The sequence below is a fragment of the Schistocerca gregaria genome, chromosome 1, assembly GCF_023897955.1.
Source record: "Schistocerca gregaria isolate iqSchGreg1 chromosome 1, iqSchGreg1.2, whole genome shotgun sequence".
NCBI classification, from domain to species: Eukaryota; Metazoa; Arthropoda; class Insecta; order Orthoptera; family Acrididae; genus Schistocerca; species Schistocerca gregaria.
In genome coordinates this window covers 270,914,968-270,941,572 of record NC_064920.1, presented here as the reverse complement: position 1 = coordinate 270,941,572, position 26,605 = coordinate 270,914,968, and the positions used below count along the sequence as shown (strand labels likewise).

The following is a 26,605-nucleotide window of genomic DNA, read 5'->3' as shown; positions in this document are numbered from 1 at the left end:
GACGTGACGGGTGACTTTAGTCCACTGGCAGCAGAACGAATGGAGACAGATGGGCTCAGAACTACAGTGTGGCGAGCAGAGTAGACACAGGTCCTTCCAGAAGGATAGCACTAACAGAAGATCACAAGTTTGTTCCACTGACTCTGGCGAATAGACGGATGACAAGAGCAGATATCAGAACAGATATTACAAGCGGAGTGTCGCACGGACAATAGAGAGCGGGCTACTTGAAGCTGGCTTGAGATTTCGAGTTGCCACTCGTCCTTTTCCACTGACGGTATACTAAAGACAACGAAGACTTACATGTGTAGTGCCAACGGCAACTGGGATATTGAGTGGCATTCTCTGGTGTTAAGTCACGAGTCTCCTTTCTGTTTGGTGGTGGTCAGACAAAGAATAACGTGTTAACGATCTGTTAAAGGTGACAGGAAACGGCGATTCTCGAGACCCGTATCTCTTCAATTCCTGGCAACAGGATGTAGGAAGTTATTGGGCTCCTGGAAACAGAATGTAGGAAGTTATTGGGCGTGTCAACAGGTCTGATAAGGTAATTGTGGAACGAAGATTGAATGTTGGCCAGTAAGCGGCAAGAAGTGGTAAACCCCGTTGTCATACCACATGGCGTATTCCAGCAGGATGATCCAACACGCAACACTTCAGTTAGAATACAGATGCCTTGAGGAATGTACCGATCCTCGACTGGCCCATCCAGTCACCTACTTCGTCACATGCATGCATGTCTGGCATGCGATGGAAAGAAGCACAGTATAATTCCAGCCTCTAGCCAACAATCGTCGTGAACTGACACAGATGGTGTTTCAGGCATCACAAGAAAGTTCTGTGTGTGACATACGAAGGCTTCTTGCCTCCTTGCCACAACGAATACGAGAGTTCACTCGTTCATGTGGGGTCATACTTCATATTGATGTTGATGAACATCAATTTCGAATGAAATTAAAGTTTAAACATTTAATGTCTGTTACATGATGAACATTTCCACCAGGTTAGATAAATGTCGGATCGGCGATTTATGGTGGAACTCTTTCAATTTCCGATAACGTATTAGTATGTTTTTGTGTCTAAATACTCGTTTTACTTCTTTTACTTTCGTTACACTCTCATGACTCAAAAATGAAAGAAACGAAATCCGTATAGCATACACACTAACATTCACAGAGATAGACTTTACATTCTAAAAACATAGTAATATCTTGTGCAGCGGTTGAAATCCAGGACCACTCATTCTAAGAGTAAAAATGGTTGTTACGGACACAGCGTTTTTATTTTCGTTACTTAATACGTGCCCTGGTCGTACTATGGTTCCTTGAATCGTAGCCAGTACTGCCGTTTTCAGTAACCCTATAAATGAGATACATTTCGTCGCATCTTCAGTGGTATTCGTTTATTATTTACCACTTCTGAGAACGTGAAAGAATTACGAAATACGTATTTCATATACACTCTGTCACTCTCCGTCCGAAAAGACCTCGTAAGGCCTGACGGTACCGAGCGACCGCCGTGTCATCCTCAGCCGATAGGGGTCACTGGATACAGGTACGGAGGGTCTCTCCCGGCCATGCTCAATTTTCGCGACCGCAGCCGCTACTTCTCAGTCAAGTAGCTCCTCATTTGTTCTCACAGGGGCTTATTGCACCCCTCTTGCCGGCATCGCTAGGCAGCCTAAGACGGTTACCCATCCAAGTGCCCAACAGCACTTAACTTCGCTGATCTGACGGGAACCGCTGTTACCACTGCGGCAAGACCATTGGCTCTAGTGACAGTAAAGTGATTCATTTTTTAAGATAAGTGTTCTACATCGTATTTTAAATGTTTTGAATGTACTCTTATTGGTTTCGTTTACCGTTTTGCATTCTTGTTTTAATTTTAAAAACTGAGAGAGTCAAATTTCTTTCATACAGGGTGGTCAGAAACCGTCTCAAAAGCTGGTGTTTGATGGTAGGTTGTGCTGAGAAATAACTGCTGCGCGGTTTCTGAATTGATTACTATTGAAGTTAGCCAATCAGCCCGTTGCCCACGCCAACTCAAAAGACCCCCAGATACGATTAGTGTCAGTTGTTGTCATTGCGTAGACGATAGCGCATGAGTTTACTCAGCGTTTGGCCCGCCTTAGACCCTTAATACCGTCATCGTCCGCAGCTCGTGGTCGTGCGGTAGCGTTCTCGCTTCCCACGCAAGGGCTCCCGGGTCGATTCCTGGCGGGGCCGGGGATTTTCTCTGCCTCGTGATGACTGGGTGTTGTGTGATGTCCTTAGGTTAGTTAGGTTTAAGTAGTTCTAAGTTCTAGGGGACTGACAACCACAGATGTTTAGTCCCATAGTGCTCAGAGCCATTTGAACCATTCTTAATACCGTCGAACGTTCAGTTTTTGTACCCCTCTCTTGTTCGGTTTTGCGAAACCATACGAAGAACCCCTTGGTGAAGCCGTCTCTGGCGGGCCACTTGATTCTCCCACGCAACAGCCTGATGCAATAATTCCAAGCTAATTAACTCTGAAATGACGCAACTTATCGAAATTGTTTCTTAACCATTATTTCTTACGACAACATACCCAGCAACGCCGTTATAAGCTGAAACGTCCCCTTAGAAAAATTTATACAAGACTGTGCTTAAACTGACACACAATATTTTTAGCGCAACGGAATCTGACTTTCAAAAATCCCTACGAAAGAATGGCCCTGACTAACAATAACCTATACGTTTCACTAATCACTTACCTCACAAAAATCTTCGTTACCCAAGCTACTGCAATACAGCGAGCGCCACTACTGCCAGCTAAATAAAAGATTCAAACTACTGAAGGCACTAACTACTGATAGGCATAGTTAGCAAATGAAAGATTTTAATACAGAACAAACAATGTATTTACCTTAATAGTCATAATATATATATATATCAGTTCGTGACACCAATTCTTACAAATTTCAAAACTCCGCCATCTCTCTCCCCACGTCCACCACTGCTGGCGGCTCACCTCCAACTGCGCAACGCTACGCGCTGTTAACATCCAGCTGCCGCTGCCCAACACTACAATAGCGAGTATTACAACAATGCCAACCAGCCACAGACTGCACACGGCACAGCCAGTGATTTTCATACAGAGCGCTACGTGGCGGCGGCGTTACCAATAAAAAAAACCTAAACAGCCTACTTACAAAGCTTTTCATACTGTTTCGGACCACCCTGTATAAACTTTCCCATTAATATCATTTTTTCGAATTTTTAAATTCTTTGATAAATATCTGACCTTTTAATGTAGTGTTTTATCGTTTTAATGTATTGCTACTTATTTGTTGTCATAATAGTGGGACGTTAATATCACTGACAGACCCCTCCACCTCCGTTCATAGTGGGCGGGGGGAAATGAAATAATAATAAGGGAAAACAAGTCAAACGTTGAGTGCTCCTGTGAACGGCACGCAGCTGCCGCGTACTTATGTGCGACAGCATTATCAGTACCTGACAGAGTTTGCAAGTGACCTTATTGTGGGTCTCCATTTGGCCGGCTGGTCGAATCGTGCAATAACCAGTTCTGTGGAGCATTTGAATGTGACGGAGGGTTACGCGCCCTCTGTAATAAAAAAAACTGAGTCAATCGATCAACAACGAACATAAATGGATGTCTTACGACGTCCGCCCCGAGCAGATGCAACGAACAACAGCGAACAAAATGAGATTAAAAAAAAGTGGTCAGCGTGACAGAATGTCAATTCTGAGGGCCCCGTTTCGATTCCCGGCTGGCTCGGAAATTTTCTCCGCTCAGGGACTGGGTGTTGTCCTAATCATCATCATTTTATCCCCATCGACGTGCAAGTCGCCGAAGTGGTGTCAAATCGAAAGACTTGCACCAGGCGAACGGTCTACCCGACGGGAGACCCTATTCACACGACGTTGTGGTACTTTCACTGATGACCATTGTCGGCGTCTAAAGTGGTGGGAAGCTCCTATGGGTCCCTAAGATTACACACTGCTTAATCTAAATTAAACTAACGTACGCTAAGGACAAGATACACACCCATGCCCGATGGAGGCCCCCAACCTCTGTGTGAATCGTGGCAAGGCGACTTGGACCGCGCTGCTATCCCGCGCGGCGTCGGTGATTATGGTGGCGACCTGGGGAGAGGCCCCATTCTTCCAGTATTTTGGAGGGGCACAGCAGTGATACTCCTGGCGTCGCGGTGTCGGTAGTCACCGGCTTTTGAGGGAAATCTGGCGGCACATCCTGCATCCTCCTTGTTATATCTCACGCGACAGTACTTTGGTGCCATTTTTCAACATGAAAAACCTCGTCACACATGGCACGTGTCTCTGTGCACTATCTGCGTGAAGCTTAGTTGCGCCTGTGTCTCGCAAAATTCCCAGATTTGTCACCTACAAAATATGGTAGGAGGAACTTGGACATCACTTCCGTTCAGGACAGGCAGAAAAAGTGAGGAAGATCAAAAGAAAAGGTGACGAGAGTGGACGAAATACGAAATACTACAAGAAGAAGAATAAAAAGGGAAATGATTCAAGGATTAGAAAGCACTAAAATGGGAAGGGGGAGGAGATGTATGAAAAGAACTCATTAGGAGATTCGGGTTGGACTGAGTGAGTAATAGTTCCATAGGACCTATCTCTGACTTGTAGAGAGAGGCTTGTTTCTCTGGTTTACGTAATGAATGGAGTCACTCTTATTATATCAAATGAGCCAATGCAACGAAATTAAGTGTGTTATTTAGGTTTGTTTTTCTATTTCTACTGCTTTTTATTAATCGTGAAAGAAACAATTAAGAGATATCAGGTTACTCTTGCAAGCAATGCGACTCTGAACTGTGTGTTATTCCATTGTTTCAATTGATCGCACAAAAAACAGTTGTTAATACGTGTTCTTTATATTAGTTACAACAGTTATGCACCAATTTGCCTCAGGAGAGGTTCTATGACAACTTTCTCAACCGAGTCAATGCATGCAATCCAGGCCAGGGGGCGTGCAACATTATACTGATGTACTGATAACCGAGCTCATACTGTCAAGTTACCGGCCAGAGTGGCCGAGCGGTTCTAGGCGCTTCAGTCTGGAACCGCCTGACCGCTACTGTCGCAGGTTCGAATCCTGCCTCGGGCATGGATGTGTGTGATGTCCTTAGGTTAGTTAGGTTTAAGTAGTTCTAAGTTCTAGGGGACTGATGACCTCAGATGTTAAGTCCCATAGTGCTCAGAGCCATTTTTGAACAGTCAAGTTCTTTGTAAATTTGACTCGAATTTAGGATCCCTGAAATAACATAACATTCCCTCCCATCCCGTGAAGTTTCATTTCTTTTCGTTGGCCCATGATGGATACTTCACGTTTTGGTCAGGCAGTCCATAACGTTCGAAGTTCCTGTGAAACAATGGAATATAGAACTATACAGTATACTATTGGTCGGTTTTGGTGAGATATATTTTATTAAGGGTGTAATCCTTTACTAAAACTGTGTAATCACAAACATACTGAAAATACACATTTTACAAGTAATCACAAGCAAAACTTAAGCAGAATTCCGCATTACTTTGAAAGCTCTGTCCAGTGTTTGGTGATGGTACCACAGTTAGAGAACCTGTGCGAGTCGACAGTATCATTTGTTGCGCAATGGAGATGATGCCCAGGGACGCTCTCCTTCCCAGTAGTTGCTGTCCTCTTCCGAAGAGTCTTCAGGCTCCATCTGGCCGGCCACCGGCTGGTACGCAGGAGTAGTACCAAACAGCCAGGCACGGAAGTACGGACCTTCCTCTACCATCGTAGAGAACAGTCCCGTCTGCAGAAGGCGCGTCCCGGCGCTCAGACACGCCTGAAAACACGGAAAAGGCTTGTTTCAAAGAGAACGTTGGTTTTAGCATTTTTCTCTTAGCGAGTTATACAAACGATGTACAGCGCTACAGCTCAGTGTTACGTCCCATCTCAATCGTACTTAGTGGGAGTACCACAACCGTCGCAAATCAGATAGTCGCAGAATACGAACTAACCTAGCCAGTACCCTGCAAAGTAACGTAACTAAGCCTATAGCAGCAGGTGCCTGGCGCCGTTTCCGTGGGGGCGACGTTTCGTGACAGGCACAGAAAGTGAGGAAGAGCAAAAGAAAAGGGGACGAGAGTGGACGAAATACGAAATACTAAAAGAAGAAGAAGAAAAATGGAAATTATTCAAGGATTAGAAAGCACTAAAATGGGAAGGAGGAGGAGATGTATGAAAGAAACTCGTTAGGTGATTCGGGTTGGATTGAGATGAGTAATACACTCCTGGAAATGAAAAAAAGAACACATTGACACCGGTCTGTCAGACCCACCATACTTGCTCCGGACACTGCGAGAGGGCTGTACAAGCAATGATCACACGCACGGCACAGCGGACACACCAGGAACAGCGGTGTTGGCCTTCGAATGGCGCTAGCTGCGCAGCATTTGTGCACCGCCGCCGTCAGTGTCAGCCAGTTTGCGGTGGCATACGGAGCTCCATCGCAATCTTTAACACTGGTAGCATGCCGCGACAGCGTGGACGTGAACCGTATGTGCAGTTGACGGACTCTGAGCGAGGGCGTATAGTGGGCATGCGGGAGGCCGGGTGGACGTACCGCCGAATTGCTCAACACGTGGGGCGTGAGGTCTCCACAGTACATCGATGTTGTCGCCAGTGGTCGGCGGAAGGTGCACGTGCTCGTCGACCTGGGACCGGACCGCAGCGACGCACGGATGCACGCCAAGACCGTAGGATCCGACGCAGTGCCGTAGGGGACCGCACCGCCACTTCCCAGCAAATTAGGGACACTGTTGCTCCTGGGGTATCGGCGAGGACCATTCGCAACCGTCTCCACGAAGCTGGGCTACGGTCCCGCACACCGTTGGGCCGTCTTCCGCTCACGCCCCAACATCGTGCAGCCCACCTCCAGTGGTGTCGCGACAGGCGTGAATGGAGGGACGAATGGAGACGTGTCGTCTTCAGCGATGAGAGTCGCTTCTGCCTTGGTGCCAATGATGGTCGTATGCGTGTTTGGCGCCGTGCAGATGAGCGCCACAATCAGGACTGCATACGACCGAGGCACACAGGGCCAACACCCGGCATCATGGTGTTGGGAGCGATCTCCTCACCTCTGGTGATCGTCGAGGGGACACTGAATAGTGCACGGTACATCCAAACCGTCATCGAACCCATCGTTCTACCATTCCTAGACCGGCAAGGGAACTTGCTGTTCCAACAGGACAATGCACGTCTGCATGTATCCCGTGCCACCCAACGTGCTCTAGAAGGTGTAAGTCAACTACCCTGGCCAGCAAGATCTCCGGATCTGTCCCCCATTGAGCATGTTTGGGACTGGATGAAGCGTCGTCTCACGCGGTCTGCACGTCCAGCACGAACGCTGGTCCAACTGTGGCGCCAGGTGGAAATGGCATGGCAAGCCGTTCCACAGGACTACATCCAGCATCTCTACGATCGTCTCCATGGGGGAATAGCAGCCTGCATTGCTGCGAAAGGTGGATATACACTGTACTAGTGCCGACATTGTGCATGCTCTGTTGCCTGTGTCTATGTGCCTGTGGTTCTGTCAGTGTGGTCATGTGATGTATCTGACCCCAGGAATGTGTCAATAAAGTTTCCCCTTCCTGGGACAATGAATTCACGGTGTTCTTATTTCAATTTCCAGGAGTGTAGTTCCATAGGACCTATCTCTGCCTTGTTTCTCTGGTTTACATAACAAATGGAGTCACTCTTATTATATCATGTGAGCCAATGCAATGAGATTATTAACAGTGTTTTTAGGTTTGTTGTTTCTTTTCTACTACTTTTTATTGATCGTGGAAGAAACAATAAAAAGATATCACGCTACTCTTCAAGCAATACGACTCTGAACGCACAAAATAAGAGTTGTTAATATGTGTACTTTATACTCCGTCATAAAAGTGTGTTGATTTTAACTAACAAATACATGAAGTAGCGATGAATATTTAAGAAAAATTTTGAGATGTCAGCAAGAGGGTTGATTCAAATGGCTCTAAGCACTATGGGACTTAACATCTGCGGCCAAGTCCCCTAGACTTAGAACTACTTCAACCTAACCAACCTAAGGACAAAAAACACATCCACGCCCGAGGCAGGATTCGAAACTGCGACCGTAGCAGCAGCGCGGTTTCGGACTGAAGCGCCTTGAACCGTTCAGTCACAAAGGCCGGCCATCAGGAGGGGCGTGGGGTGTCGGATAGTTGAAGTTTTCCGTGGCAGTTACCCCAGTTACGCCACTGATTGGCACATAAATGCATTTACAAATATTTTGGGGTAGATGTGTTACTTGTTTCTAATTAATGACTATGTCTACGGCTTTCCCAATGGAGGTCGTCAAAGCTGCACGAAAGTAAAGCAAAAATTAGTTACTACACACATTATCAGAAAAAAACATCATCTTGAAGGACATTCATATTTACAGGATATGTACATTAGAAAGTTCTGCAGAAATGATTAATACTTCCGTCACCTCGGTTCAGCAGGTGTCCCGTTGCCTAGGAGGCAAAGGGTCCGGCATGGGTCCTGATAACTCGTTCCGTAAGTGATTGCATCGATGCGTATAAGGCGCGAATGGCGTCCTGTTGTATAGTCATTCATGCTGCGGTCACCTGGTTCCAAAGTTCATCTGTGATGGCTGGCACTGGGTCACACCGGTGCACCCGCCGCTTAATCATATCCAACACATTTTCGATTGGTGACAAGTCTGGAGATGCGGCGGGCCAAGGCAAAAGACTGACATCCTGTGACAGCAAGAAAGCACGTGTTCGTGTAGAAACATGTGGTCGTGCATTGTCTTGCTGAAAAATCGCGTCTGGCTAGGTAGGTCGCACTGGTCACAGTGCCCTGGACACGCACCTACTGTGATTTGTGTAGTACCCACTAGCACCCCACACCATAAGGTATTGAGTTGGAGCTGTACGTCTTGTGCGAATTCAGTCACTGTAATGCTGCGAACCAAAATGTGGCCATCATTTTCAAACAAATGGAGCATGGATTCGTCCGAAAACACTATCTGATGCCATTTCTGTCCCCCGTGACGTCGTTCCATATACCACTGCCAACTGGCGTGTTTGGGCACATTCGTCAAAGGTAAGCGGAGAAGTGGACGGCGCTCACGTGACCCATGCTGTAGTAAACGGTGACGAACTTTCACCCCTGATAATGTATAATGTGTTACACTGTTACACTGTTGCGCTAGAGCCAGGGAGGACGCAGACCACTCGGATGAGGTGTCGATCTTCTCGGAGGGTGGTCTGGGTGGTGAGACCTGACCCATCTCTTCATGTTCTGCAGCCTTCCGTGAACCACTTTGCACACACCCGCTGCAGTGCCGAAACGCTTCGTCCTATACGAGCAGCAATTTCCCGGATGGATGCATAACATTCTCTCGTGCCGGTGATGCCCTTGTTTCAGAATCACTGATTAGACGGTGCGATTCACTCATACGTCTGCAAGACACCTGCACTTCTGCTCAAATCACATTGATCCATTTATAGCAACAACAGGTAAGTGGTGTTGCACCATGACACCGATGTCGACCTTTAGCCGACATAGTTCAAATGCTAATCATTTATACAGAACATGCTAATGTACATGTCCTGTGAATATGATCGTCCTGGCTCTACCCATTCAAGGCGTATTTTCCTGAACTTTACGACTGTGAAATAAGAGAACTCCTCAAAAATGGAAATATGGTCTAACCGTAGTACTTGACAAGAAAGCGTACAGCCAATACATTTGGAACTACCAGACCTCCCCCCCCCTCCCCTTTACACATTCACTAAAGTTATTAACAACCGCACAGAGAAAAGAATGAACGTAAATCAAAATAAAAGAAAGGTAGTGGAGAGTAGCAAACAAAGTCATGTGGTGGTGAGAGAGTTAGAGTAGGGAATGAAATGTTGATAAAAGTAGACATGTTTTGTTATTTGGTCACCAGATTAACTGACGAAAGCAGAGGCTAAGAGGATGTTAAGTACAGAACACTTGTAAGAAAACTTCTCTAAAGTTGAGAAATATATTAACAGCGAAATTTAAAAATTTTAAATGAAAGAGTTTTGAAACTTTCCTGAAAATGCTTCTCTGAACTGTAGCTTTCTGTGGAACCGAAACGTAGACAATAACCTTTAGAGAAGAGAACATATGCGTCTGACATGTGTTGGATAAGAACCCTCAAGGTTTGGTGGACAAATCAGAGGTCCTGATCCGAAACGAGAAGGAACGACCTTTATCACACAAATCGATTGAAAGAAAGGCTAGGTTGATAAGACATATTAGGAGACATCAAAGAATTTTTGGCTGTGTAATGGAGGGAAGTATTGGGGAAAATTATAGACCTAGACTTGCGTACAGTACGCACGTTCAAGTGGATAAAGGCAGTAGAGGCTATGCAGAGATTGCACAGGGCGGATTAGAGTGGCGAGTACTACAACACGAAAATACATTCAACTTTAATCAAAAGGTGAATATGTATCTTTAGAAGTGGATATAGCTCAAAGGGCCATTTGCAAGATGTGAATAAAATTGTAAACTGGAACAATTCACTATTTCTTCTGGTATCAATCGATATTCGAAAGCATCTGACTTAATTTCAAGAAGAAATGCACTAAAAACTTTTTTGCAGAGTCCATTACATTTGACCAGGACAGTGAGACACACAGAATTGAAAGATTAGTCAGAGAAGGAAGCCCTATATTACTAAAGCTACTCTCATCAATTTTAGAGTAATTTTTCAGATCTCTTAGCTGCGAGAAATCTAAGGATGGAATCTGAAACACCTTAGTTCTGCTGATGGCACTGCACGCTTTTCGTACAAATAAACTTCAACAACGCATGGAAGAACTTAATGGGACGAGATTTAAGTATGCCTCAAAATAATATACAACAATAACAAATCAGTTTTGTTGCTGTTGTGGCCTTCAGTTCGAAAACCGGTTTGATGCTGCTCTCCACGCTAGTCTGTCCTCTGCGAGTCTCCTCATCTCTGCATACTTACCGCAACCAGCACCACAATTTTAACTCCCAGCGTTTCCTTCTACAGGTTGATTCTTATTACCGTTTACAAAACCATTAAGTGACTTGGATGATACTGAGGTAAGTACTTTAATATAATACACATGGAGCCGCAAATGTCGGGAAACACCACAAAAGTGTATAACATATGTTGAATATGTGACGTCAACAGATGACATACTGTGCCCAACAATAAATACAAGCCTGAGTGCATGTCGGGGAGACGTCAGCAATGTAGTGTTCGAGATCAAAGCCATTTGGTAAAAATCTTTGACAGTGTCGTATGGAATCCTTCATCAATGATCTGTTATAAAAGCTAGAGGGGCGGCCGTTGTTTACACGTTCATTCGTTTGCTTTAGTTAATTTAAGCTAAAAAATGACGAAATATATTTGATGTGTGACTACTGCCAAAGTGACAATTGCAAAGCATCAAGAATACGAAATTCTCACAATACAAAGCACACTGACTACAAGAACTGCAAAAAGCTATTGGAATATTGCAAAGAAATAGCTTTATATTGATGGTTTACACATATATGACTTTTACATACATTTTATACGAGATACATAAGATTGACACTTGATGATGAGAGGTTGCTAAGATGTAGCCACATGCAAGGGAAGAGAAAACAGCAATAAATAGTTCAGAATGAATTCTGTATGGAAGAGAAAGGAAATAAGTTATGAAATATTTGAATAGATTGACATAATTTTGTTTCACTGACATGCATTTGCTTCAAAGGTTTTTTGTGAGATGGAGTAGGACCTCAAATATAGTTTTGCTACGAGAATAATAATGAAAAATTTATCTAAAGTTGGACTTAATTTGCCTATGTGGTGTCAGTTTTTGTCAAAAGCTGTCCGATTTGTCATTGGGTTACCAAATTTGCCCTAACGCTGTCAGATGTTGTCCTAATGCTGTCAGATTTTATCTGATTGGTGTCAAAGAGGAAGGGTGTTGATTATTCTGTGTTAGACTAAAAATAGGGTCTGTGCACAACTTACAGTGAAAGTCGTCGCTTTGATAACAAGTGGGCTGAAAATTAACTGAGACAGTACAAGTTGAAATTCTAATGAAACTTACTTGAACTTGTAAATGAATTTTTTGTCACCGTTTTGACCAAGACAAATATTACACAATAGCCCAATGAATACGACTGAGGCTCAGGAGTCAGGAGATGAGCAATACATGACAAAGAAATTATTCTTCTGAATATTGTAAAATAATTTCTTGAAATGTTAATCCAATTATGTAATTTCTCATTTTTATGACATTTGATCTTTTCTTATGTACATGTGTTTTCTTATGTATATGTATTTACATATCAATTTTCCTAGTAGATAGTGTTGGAAGTTCCATGCGGCTTTTCGCGGATGATGCTGCAGTATAGAGAGAAGTTGCAGCATTAGAAAATTGTACCGAAGTGCAGTAAGATCTGCAGGGCCTAGGCACTTAGACAAATGAAATGTATTGCAAATACATAGAAAGAAGGATGCTTTATTGTATGATTATATGATAAAGGAACAAACACTGGTAGCAGTTACTTCTGTAAAATATCTGGGAGTATGCGTGCGGAGCGATTTGAAGTGGAATGATCATATAAAATTAATTGATGGTAAGGCGGGTACCAGGTTGAGATTGATTGGGAGAGTCCTTAGAAAATGTAGTCCATCAACAAAGGGGGTGCTTACAAAACACTCGTTCGACCTGTACTTGAGTAATGCTCATCAATGTGGGATCCGTACCAGGTTGGGTTGACAGAGGAGATAGAGAAGATCCAAAGAAGAGCGGCGCGTTTCGTCACAGGGTTATTTGGTAACCGTGATAGCGTTACGGAGATGTTTAGCAAACTCAAGTGGCAGACTCTGCAAGAGAGGCGCTCTGCATCGCGGTGTAGCTTGCTCGCCAGGTTTCCAGAGGGTGCACTTCTGGTTGAGGTATCGAATATATTGCTTCCCCCTATTTATACCTCTCGAGGAGATCACAAATGTAAAATTAGAGAGATTCGAGGGCGCACGGAGGCTTTCAGACAGTCGTTCTTCCCGCGAACCATATGCAACTGGAACAGAAAAGGGAGGTAATGACAGTGGCACGTAAAGTGCCCTCCGCCACACACCGTTGGATGGCTTGCGGAGTATAAATGTAGATGTAGATGTAGATCAATATTTTGTGAGCAGATGCAGATTGGAACTTTCAGGTCAATTGTAAAGCAATGCCTGAAAAGTGATTGAAAGTCTCTTGCTTGAAATAAAGAGATAAGGAAAGTGAAATGCAAGAACCATAAAATGGGTGATGTGAAAGAACACATGGAAACCAATTTTATGAAGGCTGCACACGAGAATTAAAAACAGTCACTATAAAAAAATTTATGTATGTTAGTTTAAGGTGTATTCTTCATGAAGCATTTATGATTATTCTCCATTTGAAAGCAAACCCTTTTATTTCTAAAGAATAGCTTTAGCTCTCGCAGATACCCAAACCTCTTAAGGAGTTACTGAAATAACATGACCCCTTGTTTTACGTTCATTTTTGAAACCCTAATGAAATACTATCCAAAGAGGCAATTCACTGAAATTTCGTAATTCCATTAGTATCTAATAAGTGGTTTTGTTTAATACATTAAACTTCATAAAATTTATTACTTGTATGTCATGTTCGTCCAACATATGCTAGTATTATTTTGCATTCACTAATTAAGCCATAATTAAGAAAAATTAGGTTGACATTGGTTGTTTCCCACTATTTTGTGTAATGTGATGTATATCTCATGCAAAAATCTTTTATACTATATATGCCAGTTTGGGCATAAAATACGAAAGGTGTGTATAGTTATTCATAATAACTTCGACCTTTTAATTGTTAACTTTTTAAATGTGTGCTCTAGTTCTGTTAACTTCATTGTTACGAACATATAAATAGGGGGACCAGTAGACTCAGAAAATGCTCAGATGGAGATTTCACTGACACGACCAGTGTGTTGCACGTCAGTGTAATAATGTAATTGTTGTACTATGATTTTGTGATTTTGTAGCCTGTTATGTGGAGTGGGCTCCCACCAAGAAGATGTAGTGCAGCTTGTGATTAATAAACCACTATAAAAGCACTTGTTACTTGGATTATTTTATGGAACTCACGTAACTAGATCCTCCAGTTTGCAGATGAAATGGACTGGGGCGACGACTTCAGAGCAGCGGCAGGAAGCAGGTTACTCCGAGTTACACCAAACTAAGATATGAATAAGCAATGAACTAAACTTTATATGTCACTGCAGAACTAATTACTAAAGTGTGTGGGTTTTAAGTGACATTGAACCGTAATAACAAACTTTTAGGATCGAAACGGCATTTATTTCGTCAATTAATCGAGCGAATACAGAAAGATGGCTGTCGAACATGGCGCCAGGACACTAAGACAAAGCGGAACGCCAAAGAGCATAGTCAAAGAACAGTCGCTTTGAGTCAGAGATGCCCAAGTGTAATGTTTGGACACCGTTCTAGCACTAAACATATGCATTTGTCTCATAGTTATCTTTGAGTGGTGGAGGCCAGAGTGATCTATATACAGGGTGAGTCACTAACTATTGCCACCTAGAATAACTCTGAAAGTATGATGGTAGCTGAAATGTTGGTGGGACAAATGTTGAATGGGACAACGGGGGCCATAACACGACCATGAAGTTGGTTTTTTTGTTGCTAGGTGGGGTCGCATCAGAGATATGAAGGTCAACTCTTTTTTTTATGGGATGCTATAATTTGGTGCTTATTTTCTGATAGCGGCTATCGAGTCGAGTCTAATGCTGTGTAACAGTAGGGTCTTTGAAGGTCAGCGAAGGTCACAAAAGTTGCATGAACGTCCATTTACAGGAGGTGTTCAAAGTGATGACCGTTTGTATCAATGCAGTGCTGCAATCGTCTTATCATGGATTGAGTGGTATTCCTTATTACATCGGCACTTATCGAAGCACATGCTCTGACAATTCTCTCTCGTATATCGTGCAAATACTTAGTATCCGCCGAATACGGTATATCCATCTAACGTGCCATTGACAGGTAAACACCATTCGACGGTTTCGCAATACAACACTATCGTCGAATCAAGCGAATGTGAATGATGTATTTCTTCGAAAAACAAGTGGACATGCTTCTCATTTACAGAGAATGCCAACGAACTTCACTGAGAGCTAGAGACTTATACACTGAAAGATATCCTCAACGTACTCACAGTACACGTCATACATTCAAATATGATTATGATGCATTGAGAACAACTGGATCTTTAACACATTGGAAACATATCCCACAAAGGAAATTTAATAACGAGGAAACGGAAATTCGAGATCCTTGTGTTAGTTCGCGTCAAATCGCAAGGGAATCTGGCATGAGCGAGAGTAGTGTTGTTCGTGTTCTGCATCGCCATAAATATCATGCTTACCACAACAGTCTCCACCAAGAATTAACTGGTACGGATTGTATGCATCGCATTGAATTCTGCTGACGGACTCAACTTCAGATTCAGAGGGATGACACATTTGATTCTTTTTACTGACGAGGCTACATTCACGAACCATGAAACTGTAAATTTGCATAACATGTCTTATTGGGCAACTGAAAATCCATGTTGGCTGCGGCAACTGTGGTCGGTGAAGCTATGGTGTGGGATTCTAGAGGACAGAATTGTAGGCCCTTATTTCATTGAAGCCCGTCTAATGAAGGGGGGGAGGGGGGAGGCGCAATCTAAATAAAGTCAAACATACGTTCTGCCAATCTCAAAATTACATTTAGGATAGAATCTGACATTGAGCAGATCATATTTATACAATTTTTGCACTCTATGTATTTTTTGAGAATGAATCATTTACGGTATCTATATTGTGATTCATTTTAGTAGGCTGCATAGGAATAACTGTTTTGTTTTGCCAATCATAAGCAAAGCAAATTCCTAGGTACAGGTTATTAATCGTAGGATCATTTTAATCATTTGTAGGCATTAGAATTCCATCGCAGAAGCAACGTTACGCAACCGCACATAGACATGCTGTATGTTACAAACACCACTGGGATTTATATAAGACCGTGTCATTCATCTCTCCAGTTCTATCTTTCGCTGTGCAATGCAAGCCCAATATAAAACTGTGAGAAGCAGCTGTCCAAGTGACGCCCTTGATCGTAGCCACCCTTCCAGCAAACAGTTTCTGGCGATCCTACCAGACAAACTACTGGTCATAATACATAATGCCTTCACTCTGTGCAAGGTATGACTATCTGATGTGCCTGTTTGCGTATGAATCTGTAGGCCGCTGAAATCGTAGGACGAATGGCAAGTGTCGCTTCCTTACACTAATGGCGACAACAGTGATATCAGATGTTACGTCATGTCCAACATGGTAAGAAATCTCAGTTTTTGCTGTAAGTGGTTCACCACCATACTAACGTCTAAAATTGCGTTGCACTGTTATAATTACTCAGTTTTCACAAGCCAAATAACACACTGCACTTCCTGTTGCTGAGCTGCTCTGCATTGCACTGCACTGCACGCCCGCGTGGACTGAACTGAGGGAACAGAGGAAAAAAACGGCGCTGGTGCCATCTCAAGGTCAAGCAGACCTGCCAACTGCAGGGCACCAAACTTGGCGGGTTGATGAATCAAACACCACAAACTAGAATAGTGTATGTCACTTTGTACAGAATCTAGGAGACATTAAAACTAGGGAGTTCTTTTTCAATCACCCTGAACAGTTATTGCAATGTGAACTTCCTCGCACTGAGTACATGGTGCATTTTCCACTGTTCAGTTTTCATTTTCTCTTCTCGTAGACTGCACACGCAAGAGTTGTGAATGCTCGTAAATGATTTCAGTGATAAACAAGATCACGGATTACTCTTATTAGAGGCTGCATAACCTGTAGGATAAAGAAGCAAATCAGCAAGGCGGCGGCACTTCGCATGAGGTGACGGTCGGCGCGCTGTATCGCCTTGCGGCAGCCAGACTTCCAGAGCGACATGCCCAGCCTCTGCGGGTCGTACCTGCAATCAGCAACGCATTTCGCACCAGTCTCACATACTTCACTTCACTCACTCACGATACATAAAGCGATTGTGAGTTTCCTTGGAAGATACTCGGTCTCATTGCTTATGAACCTTCTACAGTACCATAACTACCTATACTGTCAACAATATTTGTTTTAATTGTTAATTCATGGAGATGACGGTGATGTACTACTTTCTTCATCTTTGCCCACGTTTACATATCTCTCTCTCTCTCTCACACACACACACACACACACACACACACACACACACGTGAACAGGGCTATTCAGAAGACAAATGTGCGAAGACTATGACGATGGTGCACAAGTTCGTAGTCCTTTTGTTTTGGATGTTAGTATTCCGTTTGCTATGGATTTATATATCAATAGTCATTTTTTATTTAAAGTTCACTGTTGCTATTTGAGCTTACATATTCTCATTTTGTTATTTGGAAGTGATGAGTGGAATTATGGACACTAGAAGATGGAATGGCAGGTGGAGAAATCGGGACATTTTCGACATATTCTTCTATTTGAGTTCAGTAGAGGTGACAGCAGCGGAGGCAGCCAGAAACTTTTACGCCGGGTATGCTATGGACAGACACGACAAGAAAGTTGTTTTCTCGTTTTAAGGAGGACCGTTTTGACATTAGTGACTCTCCAAGTTTAGGAAGAGCTTTGGGCTTTGATGAAGATCATAGAAACATATTAATTCACAATGATTCACATTAGTGTACTCGATAAATGAAATCATTCCACCATTATGAAAACATTTGCATGCAATGGGGAAGGTTCAAAAAACAGGTGTTCGGGTACTGCATGCTCTAAGTCAAAATTACAAAAATCAACGGTTGCATGTCTGATTACTCATCAAATGGGTCGTGAACAACACCAACCATTCCTCTCCTGTCTCATTATGGGTGACGATAAATGGTCACTTCATGTTAATATAAGGAAAAGAAAGGAACGGTTGATCCCAGACAACGCAGCAACTCGCTGTACAAAAACCTGCTAGCAGCCATGGAAGATAATTCTATGCATCTGATGAAACGGTGACTGTCTGGTGTACTATAAACTGCTTCTCCGAGGTGTAACCATCCCTGCTGAGATTTGTCACCAACTGAGACGTCTTGCAGACGCAGTCCGAGAACAACCATGAAGACCGTGTGAAGCGCTCCTACCCCACGATAACGCCTATTCACATTTTGCTGGATCAGCGGTTTCCAATCTTTTTCCAAGCGGAAACATCTTCTTCAACGACCTGAGTTGGGTGAACTACTGACTTTTAAATATACATACAGTAGACGTGTACAAACTTTAATTCTAAGCAAAAGGTCTTAATAGATCAAATTCTTGTCGGGTCTTCGGCTAGATCAAATTGTCATCTACCCACAATATTACCGCGGTCCACTGCAATGCACTGATCCTGCTGAAGACCCAACAAGAACTTGATCTGCTATTAGGTAGGGAAAGTCTACATAGTCACAAAAGGTTTAATAACTTTAAATTAACTCAACCATTAACAGTTAAAACCTAAAATTACTCTAGTTCTAGCTTAAAAGCGACACAACACTTAGGCCTAGTTGCAATAATAAATAAAAGTTTTGATTGTAATTACTTACCTCTTCCTCGGAATTCAGTGAGAAGATTGCGCGTGCTTTCTATCCCACAGGGCTTTGAACTCAGAAACCCTAAAGTTAAACAAAGTGTCAAATCAGCCCGCCTGACTAGCCGCGCGGTCTGAGGCACTGCTTCATGAGCGGGAAAGCGTGCCGGTCCCCAACACGAATCCGTCCGGCGGATATTTGTCGAGGTCCGGTGTGCCGGCCAGCCTGTGGCCGGTTTTTAAGGCGGTTTTCAACTGCCTCGGCGAATGCAAGCTGGTTCCCCGTATTCCGCCTCAGTTACACTATGTCGGCGATTGCTGCGCAAACACTGTCTTCGCGTAGGCGTACTCCGTAGTTACTCTACCACGCAAACATTTGGGGTTACACTTGTCTGGAATGAGACGTTCCCGGGGGCTCCATTGTGGGCCGAACCGCACAATAACCCTAGGTTCGGTGTGGGACGGAGGTGGGGTGAGTGGACTGCTGTAGCCTGTGGTGGGGATGTGTACCACTGAGGGCTACGGCAGGGATGGAGCCTCTCCGTCGTTTCTAGATCCCCAGTTCAATACATACATACATAAAAACATGCATACAAGTCTCAAATCACTAACAGCACGAAGTCTGTTTCTGCATTTATTTTTTGAATAGGTATATGAAGAAAGCTACTTTTCCACAAATATGTGGATGAAAAGGGTAATGAAGCTTTTATCTCTTTATTCTATAACACTGGGAACTCCTTTAAACTTAACCAATAAGCAGTTAATGAGAAAGATTTATAACGTTTCTACACTCCTGGAAACTGAAATAAGAACACCGTGAATTCATTGTCCCAAGAAGGGGAAACTTTATTGACACATTTCTGGGGTCAGATACATCACATGATCACACTGACAGAACCACAGGCACATAGACACAGGCAACAGAGCATGCACAATGTCGGCACTAGTACAGTGTATATCCACCTTTCGCAGCAATGCAGGCTGCTATTCTGCCATGGAGACGATCGTAGAGATGCTGGATGTAGTCCTGTGGAACGGCTTGCCATGCCATTTCCACCTGGCGCCTCAGTTGGACCAGCGTTCGTGCTGGACGTGCAGACCGCGTGAGACGACGCTTCATCCAGTCCCAAACATGCTCAATGGGGGACAGATCCGGAGATCTTGCTGGCCAGGGTAGTTGACTTAAACCTTCTAGAGCACGTTGGGTGGCACGGGATACATGCGGACGTGCATTGTCCTGATGGAACAGCAAGTTCCCTTGCCGGTTTAGGAATGGTAGAACGATGGGTTCGATGACGGTTTGGATGTACCGTGCACTATTCAGTGTCCCCTCGACGATCACCAGAGGTGTACGGCCAGTGTAGGAGATCGCTACCCACACCATGATGCCGGGTGTTGGCGCTGTGTGCCTCGGTCGTATGCAGTCCTGATTGTGGCGCTCATCTGCACGGCGCCAAACACGCATACGACCATCATTGGCACCAAGGCAGAAGCGACTCTCATCGCTGAAGACGACACGTCTCCATTCGTCCCTCCATTCACGCCTGTCGCGACACCACTCGAGGTGGGCTGCACGATCTTGGGGCGTGAGCGGAAGACGGCCTAACGTTGTGCGGGACCGTAGCCCAGCTTCATGGAGACGGTTGCGAATGGTCCTCGCCGATACCCCAGGAGCAACAGTGTCCCTAATTTGCTGGGAAGTGGCGGTGCGGTCCCCTACGGCACTGCGTAGGATCCTACGGTCTTGGCGTGCATCCGTGCGTAGCTGCGGTCCGGTCCCAGGTTGACAGGCACGTGCACCTTCTGCCGACCACTGGCGACAACATCGATGTACTGTGGAGACCTCACGCCCCACGTGTTGAGCAATTCGGCGGTACGTCCACCCGGCCTCCCGCATGCCCACTATACGCCCTCGCTAAAAGTCCGTCAACTGCACATACGGTTCACGTCCACGCTGTCGCGGCATGCTACCAGTGTTAAAGACTGCGATGGAGCTCCGTATGCCACGGCAACCTGGCTGACACTGACGGCGACGGTGCACAAATGCTGCGCAGCTAGCGCCATTCGACGGCCAACACCGCGGTTCCTGGTGTGTCCGCTGTGCCGTGCGTGTGATCATTGCTTGTACAGCCCTCTCGCAGTGTCCGGAGCAAGTATGGTGGGTCTGACACACCGGTGTCAATGTGTTCTTTTTTCCATTTCCAGGAGTGTATAACTGAAAATCAGTGGAAATTTCAATTAGCAGCTCTTTTTCAGTAGTTATTATCGGACATATTACGGCAATATTGTCTCAAGCTTCTCCAAGTCTCTTGAAATATTCTTTAACCATGATCTTGCTATTTTCGTCCAAAGAAAGACGATTATCCACAAATAAGTCGTGAGGGGCATCAAAGCACTCGGTTTGATTCCTATTGAAACACGTTTCCCAAAAATTAAGTTTTTAATTAATGTTTCTATACTATCTTGCACGCCATAAACGTTTATAGTTGACCCTTTAGAAGTAAGTTTAAACTGTCAATTTTTGAGAACATGTCTGACAGAACAGCTAAAGTCTGAAATCAGATTTTACAATGTGTCCAAGAATCGTTAGGCGCTACCGATTGCACTTCGTCAACAAACCTAGCAGCACACTCTGTTATGGCTTTCACGCCATCTGAACAAATGCCTACACAGCGACTCGAGTCTGTCGAATTTTCACGTTAATATTCGTCGGTTAACTTAAAAATATCTCCTACCGTAGTTCTGTCTTTTATAGGTTTGCTGAATAGTAGCACCTATTCTACAGACCTGCCGTTACTATAACGGACAAAGAGGTAACAAAACGGCTAAATTGGCAACATCAGTCATACCATCAAGTTGAGTCGTAAAAGACGGACTGGCACAAACTCTTCCCAAAATTTCATTTTACACATATGACATGTCTTTAATACAGCGGCTGATGGTATTGTCTGACAATTGTACCATATTAATTTTTATGTTAAAGAATGTTCGAGCATGAACTACATCATTTATACATGGTCGCACTAAAGCTTCAGCTATTGAATAAGGTTTTGCAGCTTTAGCAGTTTTGTAACTAACGTGATAAGACGCTTCAAAAGAATTCTCAGTGTCAGTGTTTGCAGCTATATAAAATTAGTTAAATCATATTTTGACTCGTTAGCTATTCGTATAAAAAAAGTCAGCTGAGAAGGTTTCAGTCTACTGTTAGCAAGAACATCTGCACAAACAACACACTGCGATCTTGGGCAGTTCTTGTCGCGGTACTTTCTTTTCTTTATACACGGTTCACTTTTCTCGGATTGACACACACTAGAGGCTGAACGACATGTTCACACAACACAAGCTTGCGTTGTTAAACCTTGTCTCCCTTTCAAATTTCCACATCTCAACCAATTACCCATTTTAATGTGAACGGGAATGTTTCTGTTCCACAATGACAACTTACTACATTTGCCATTAGGAAAAAAGAAGCAGGCTACCGTTGAAAATAAAAGGCCTGACTGCCATGTAACGGTTCCTCAGTGGCGTCGCGGTAGTGTTGTTCGTATTGTTACAAAACAGATAAGCTGGCAGACTAAATTAATATTATAGCGAAATCAAATGCATGCCTAACGTTGTTACATAACCGTAACTCGCATATATAACACGAGTTAATTTAATTTTAAAATAATAATAATATTATTATTATCATGTGCCAAACTGACAAATAACACTACACAGGTTATTGAGAACTCATTCTGCACCCGCCTTATTCACCAGATGTTGCACCCTCAGATTTTCAGTTATCGCTCTCTAACGAACTACCTCCAAGAAAGTTTCTTTCCGGATGAAAATGCGCTCCGAACAGTCTCGACGAGTACTTCGCGTCAAAACCACGTGATTTCTATAGTCGGGCGATCGAAAAGTTAACCAAGCATTGACAGACTGTTATACATAGCTAATGAGAATATGTTATGGATGACCGAATTCTCTATCATGTGTATCTGTTAAGTTTATTAAACTTTATGGAAAAATCCTACGAATTTATGCATCAACCTAATACAAGACATACGGAAGAATGACCCATGTCGGTCGATAAAGCATTTCTTCAACTTTCGATTCGCAATGTGCATTATGACGTACTTGCAATATCAGAGAGGTATGTCAGAACATGTAGACATCACATCGACTCTGTATTGTCGCATCGATTTAGATCAAGCCTGCAGATTTGCATCTCAATGAACAGATTTCCATAGCAGACTGCCGTGGCGCCTTCACAAGCAGTTCACGTCCACATCATTAATGAACTGCAAGCACGTTGTGACAGTTGCCACGGCACACACGATGCTCAAATTGAGCACCTGCATTATAAGTTAAAAACATATAGAGATCGTTTATGCGCTGATATGTGTCAATTTTCAATATAGTTATTGCGCAATCATCTTCTGAAATCCTGTAACACTTATGAATAACGCTGAATATTCAACTTGTAAAGGGTATAATTGCAGATATTTTGTGGTACCTTCATATCTATAGGTATCAGTGTGTTGTTTGTTTTTCCTGGGCATCAAAGAGTCTTCCCACTACCGCATCAAATAGTTTATTACCTGATGTTCTATGGACGGTAGTAACTGCAGCACTCACTGAACTGTGTCGGCAGTACAGACTAAACGTTTTGCGACCACTCATCCACACTTCAACACTTGGCGTACTGCCCAAAGGAAAAATGACTTCCTCCTGCCGCAAGCCGCGTGAGGTAGCCGCGTGGTCTCAGGCGCCTTGCCACGGTTCGCGCGGCTCCCTCTGTCGGAGGTTCAAGTCCTCCCTCGGGCATGGGTGTGTGTTGTCCTTAATGTAAGTTAGTTTAAGTTAGGTTAAGTAATGTGTAAGCCAAGGGACGATGACCTCCGCAGTTTGGCCCCATAGGAAATTACCACCACCAGAACCTGCCGCATGTACTTGAAAGTACTAACCAACAAAAAAAAAAAAAGCTGTTCCTAATTGCTATAATTGTTAGTTTGCAAATGAATAAATACTAATGTGATGTTGTTCAGTACACTGTACTGTGTCACCAGCAAAAATGTCTCCACTTATACCCATTACACGCTGTAAAACATATATTTGTATAAGCATTTCATTTGTTAATGATGTTATTAATTTACACATATAGCGCCGTTACCGGATTACAACCGACAGGTTCATCTTTACACGGGTGTTCACGTCCAGCTGCACATTTATTGAAGTTTACATTTGTTTTCGGCTTTTTATTTCCCCTTGTGGTGTAAGACCTGTGGGACAGTTGCGCCCTGCACTAAAAAGTGATGTTATAGCCAATGATCTTATTCAACGCAACTCTCCCTAATTACAATTAAGCACAATGTAAACAAATCTTCAAAGCTGACTTATAGTTCACTAACGTCGGGAATCCCTCGTCGTCTGGTTATAATGTTGTTTGCTTGTCTTCACGAAATAGTTAAGGCTACATGAAGCTCTTGATCTGATTCATATACGCCTACACAGCGTAAAGGACACACAAACACACACACGCGCGCGAGCGCGCACTAAAAAATTTTTGCCACACGGAAAAATATATACAAAGATGACGATATCGCAACTAAAACAAGGCTACAGATTTTCTCACAGCTGAATAAACGTGTTAACAGTTATTGCGTTTAGTTTTGAAATTATTGAACAGAATTATTGAACAGATGGTAAAGCACTTGCCCGCGAAAGGCAAAGGTCCCGAGTTCGAGTCTCGGTCGGGCACACAGTTTTAATCTGCCAGGAAGTTTCAATTATTGAACAGTTTACATTTTTTTCATCTGTCACGTTTTCATTTGCCCCCTTACATATATGATACTGGTTCAAAACATGACAGACCAATAGCCCTGCTGAACCCATGGGACTGCATGCCTCAGACGTGGCTTGGTACTTGCCAACTTGCCTCAACCACACTCTTCAACGGCAATCATTACATATCAGATAAAATATGAACTTGTCGGTGAAGGGACCCGACGTGCAGGGGGAAGTGGCTTGTACTACTACTGTTCGGAATGGACTCCCAGGGATCAAATTACTCCTGTGTGGACAGCTGCGTACTTTCTGCATCTCGACGCAGCACTCCTATAGTTGCCTCGAAAACAGCGCTGCCCAATTCGGTTGCCTTCAGCGTGGGATACCTACGAGCCATAATTTGTAGTTAGCGACCATCAGGTTATATTGATGAGGCCGGCAATCAATACAAGGCATATCAATCGCTCATGTGATGCTCGAATGACGTCTTTGTCGTGCATCCCACTTTGGTTGCAACCTTCCTATTCTGAATAACCATCTTCCAGCAAAAATACAGTGCGCTCACGATCTAAGCCTGAAATGATACTGTGGTCGATCTGACAGATTGAAAGAGCCGCATTGTCCCATACATGATCGGAGACACAGCCCGGTCCACAGAAATTAATTGACAATGCAGGTTTACTTTTATTTCCATTACACGTATGACAGTAAGGAGCGGTTTTCTGTGATCAAAAGTGTGTTAAGAAAGAAGCTTACGACAAAAAACTGTTTTAGTGATGGGGATAGTTCAGAACATTTTGTCAGTTTATTATGATAAGAAGCAGGGTACCCTCTTGTAGTGATGCGTAGAGTATAGGTATAGATACATACATAGAGTGCAGGGAGAGGTATAGTGAAAACGGAAGTATAGAAAATGCAGGCTGCTAATATACTGAGGCAATAAATACTGTAAAACGTCTCCACTTCTTCAGTGCATAAAACTAGGGAAAATCCAACAAATGATGAGCATCACGAGAACACACTTTGAGTGATTTGCAGGAAGTGCTGCCTGAAGTGCTCATGTTCTTTAAAATCCCGCACGAGCTTCGAAATACTGATTAGGTGACTTCTTTTTGGGAATCATCAGATTCCGACTGGTTCTATATGGCCCGCCACGCATTCCTCTCCAACGCCAATCTCTTCATCTCAGCATAGCACTTGCGCCGTACGTCCTCACTTATTTGTTGGATATGTTCCAATCTCTGCCTTTCCCTTCAATTCTTACCTTCAATTCTTACCCTCTAAAGCTCCCTCTAGCACCATGGCAGCTAGTTCCTTATGTCGTAACACACGTCCTCTCATCCTGTCTTTTCTTCTTCTCAGTGTTATCCATATGTTCCTTTCTTCGCCGATTCTGCGGAGTACCTCCTCATTCATTACCAGACCACCTAATTTTCAAAAACTTGCTATAGCACCACATTTCAAACGCTTCGATTGTCTTCTTTTCTATTTTTTTTTATTTATTGGAAACGCACACATGCCGTTGTAAGGTGTCAGTCAAATGCAACACCTTCCATGAAAACCCTGACATGATAAGCAAATCCAATAGTATGTCACATAGCTCCGAATAAATCGCGACATTAAATTAACCAAAGTAATACGAGTAACGAGTGAGCAAATGGAATACCACAGACTAACACAAGAATGCCTAAATGCATGTCATACCTTCCCACTGTGAGACAGACGCAGTTCCGAGGGGATAAACGAGGACAGAAGCCGAGAGCAGAACCGTGTTAAGCTAGAAGGCCCCGCGATAAGGCACGGACTGGACACCCACGTCGCCAGCTAACCACTAGGGCCACACCACCCGCAAGTTTTAGCGTGAGACTTTCTCGCATCTCTGTTACGTCAAGGACCACCCCCTCCCCCAGACCATGTTAAAAGCTAGAGCCTTCCAGAAAAACAGTATAGATCTTACGATAACACTAAAAGGGCCACTATCACCCGCAAGTTTAAGCATGAGACTTTTTCGCGTCTCTGTTACGTTGCAAACTTTAAAAACATTGCCCCACCACGAAAAGTATAACGTTCTCATTGGATAGACAGAATTTTTGTAGGCGGAGCTTAAGGTTAACATTGAGACCCTGATTGGTCAGATGAAAACACAGCCAGATAG

The 26,605-nt window shown here is 43.6% G+C and overlaps 1 protein-coding gene across 1 annotated transcript in view; it reads right to left on the bottom strand.

Moving 5' to 3' along the window:
* Positions 1-5,615: 5,615 nt before the first annotated feature.
* LOC126342131 (peripherin-2-like) overlaps positions 5,616-26,605 on the bottom strand; it is a 52,970-nt gene continuing 31,980 nt past the window's right edge. The window contains exons 3-4 of the mRNA XM_050001832.1: positions 16,925-17,069; positions 5,616-5,828 (exon numbers count right to left, since the gene is read on the bottom strand). Coding sequence (XP_049857789.1) covers positions 5,616-5,828; positions 16,925-17,069 — 358 coding nt within the window. The remainder of the gene's footprint in view (positions 5,829-16,924; positions 17,070-26,605) is intronic.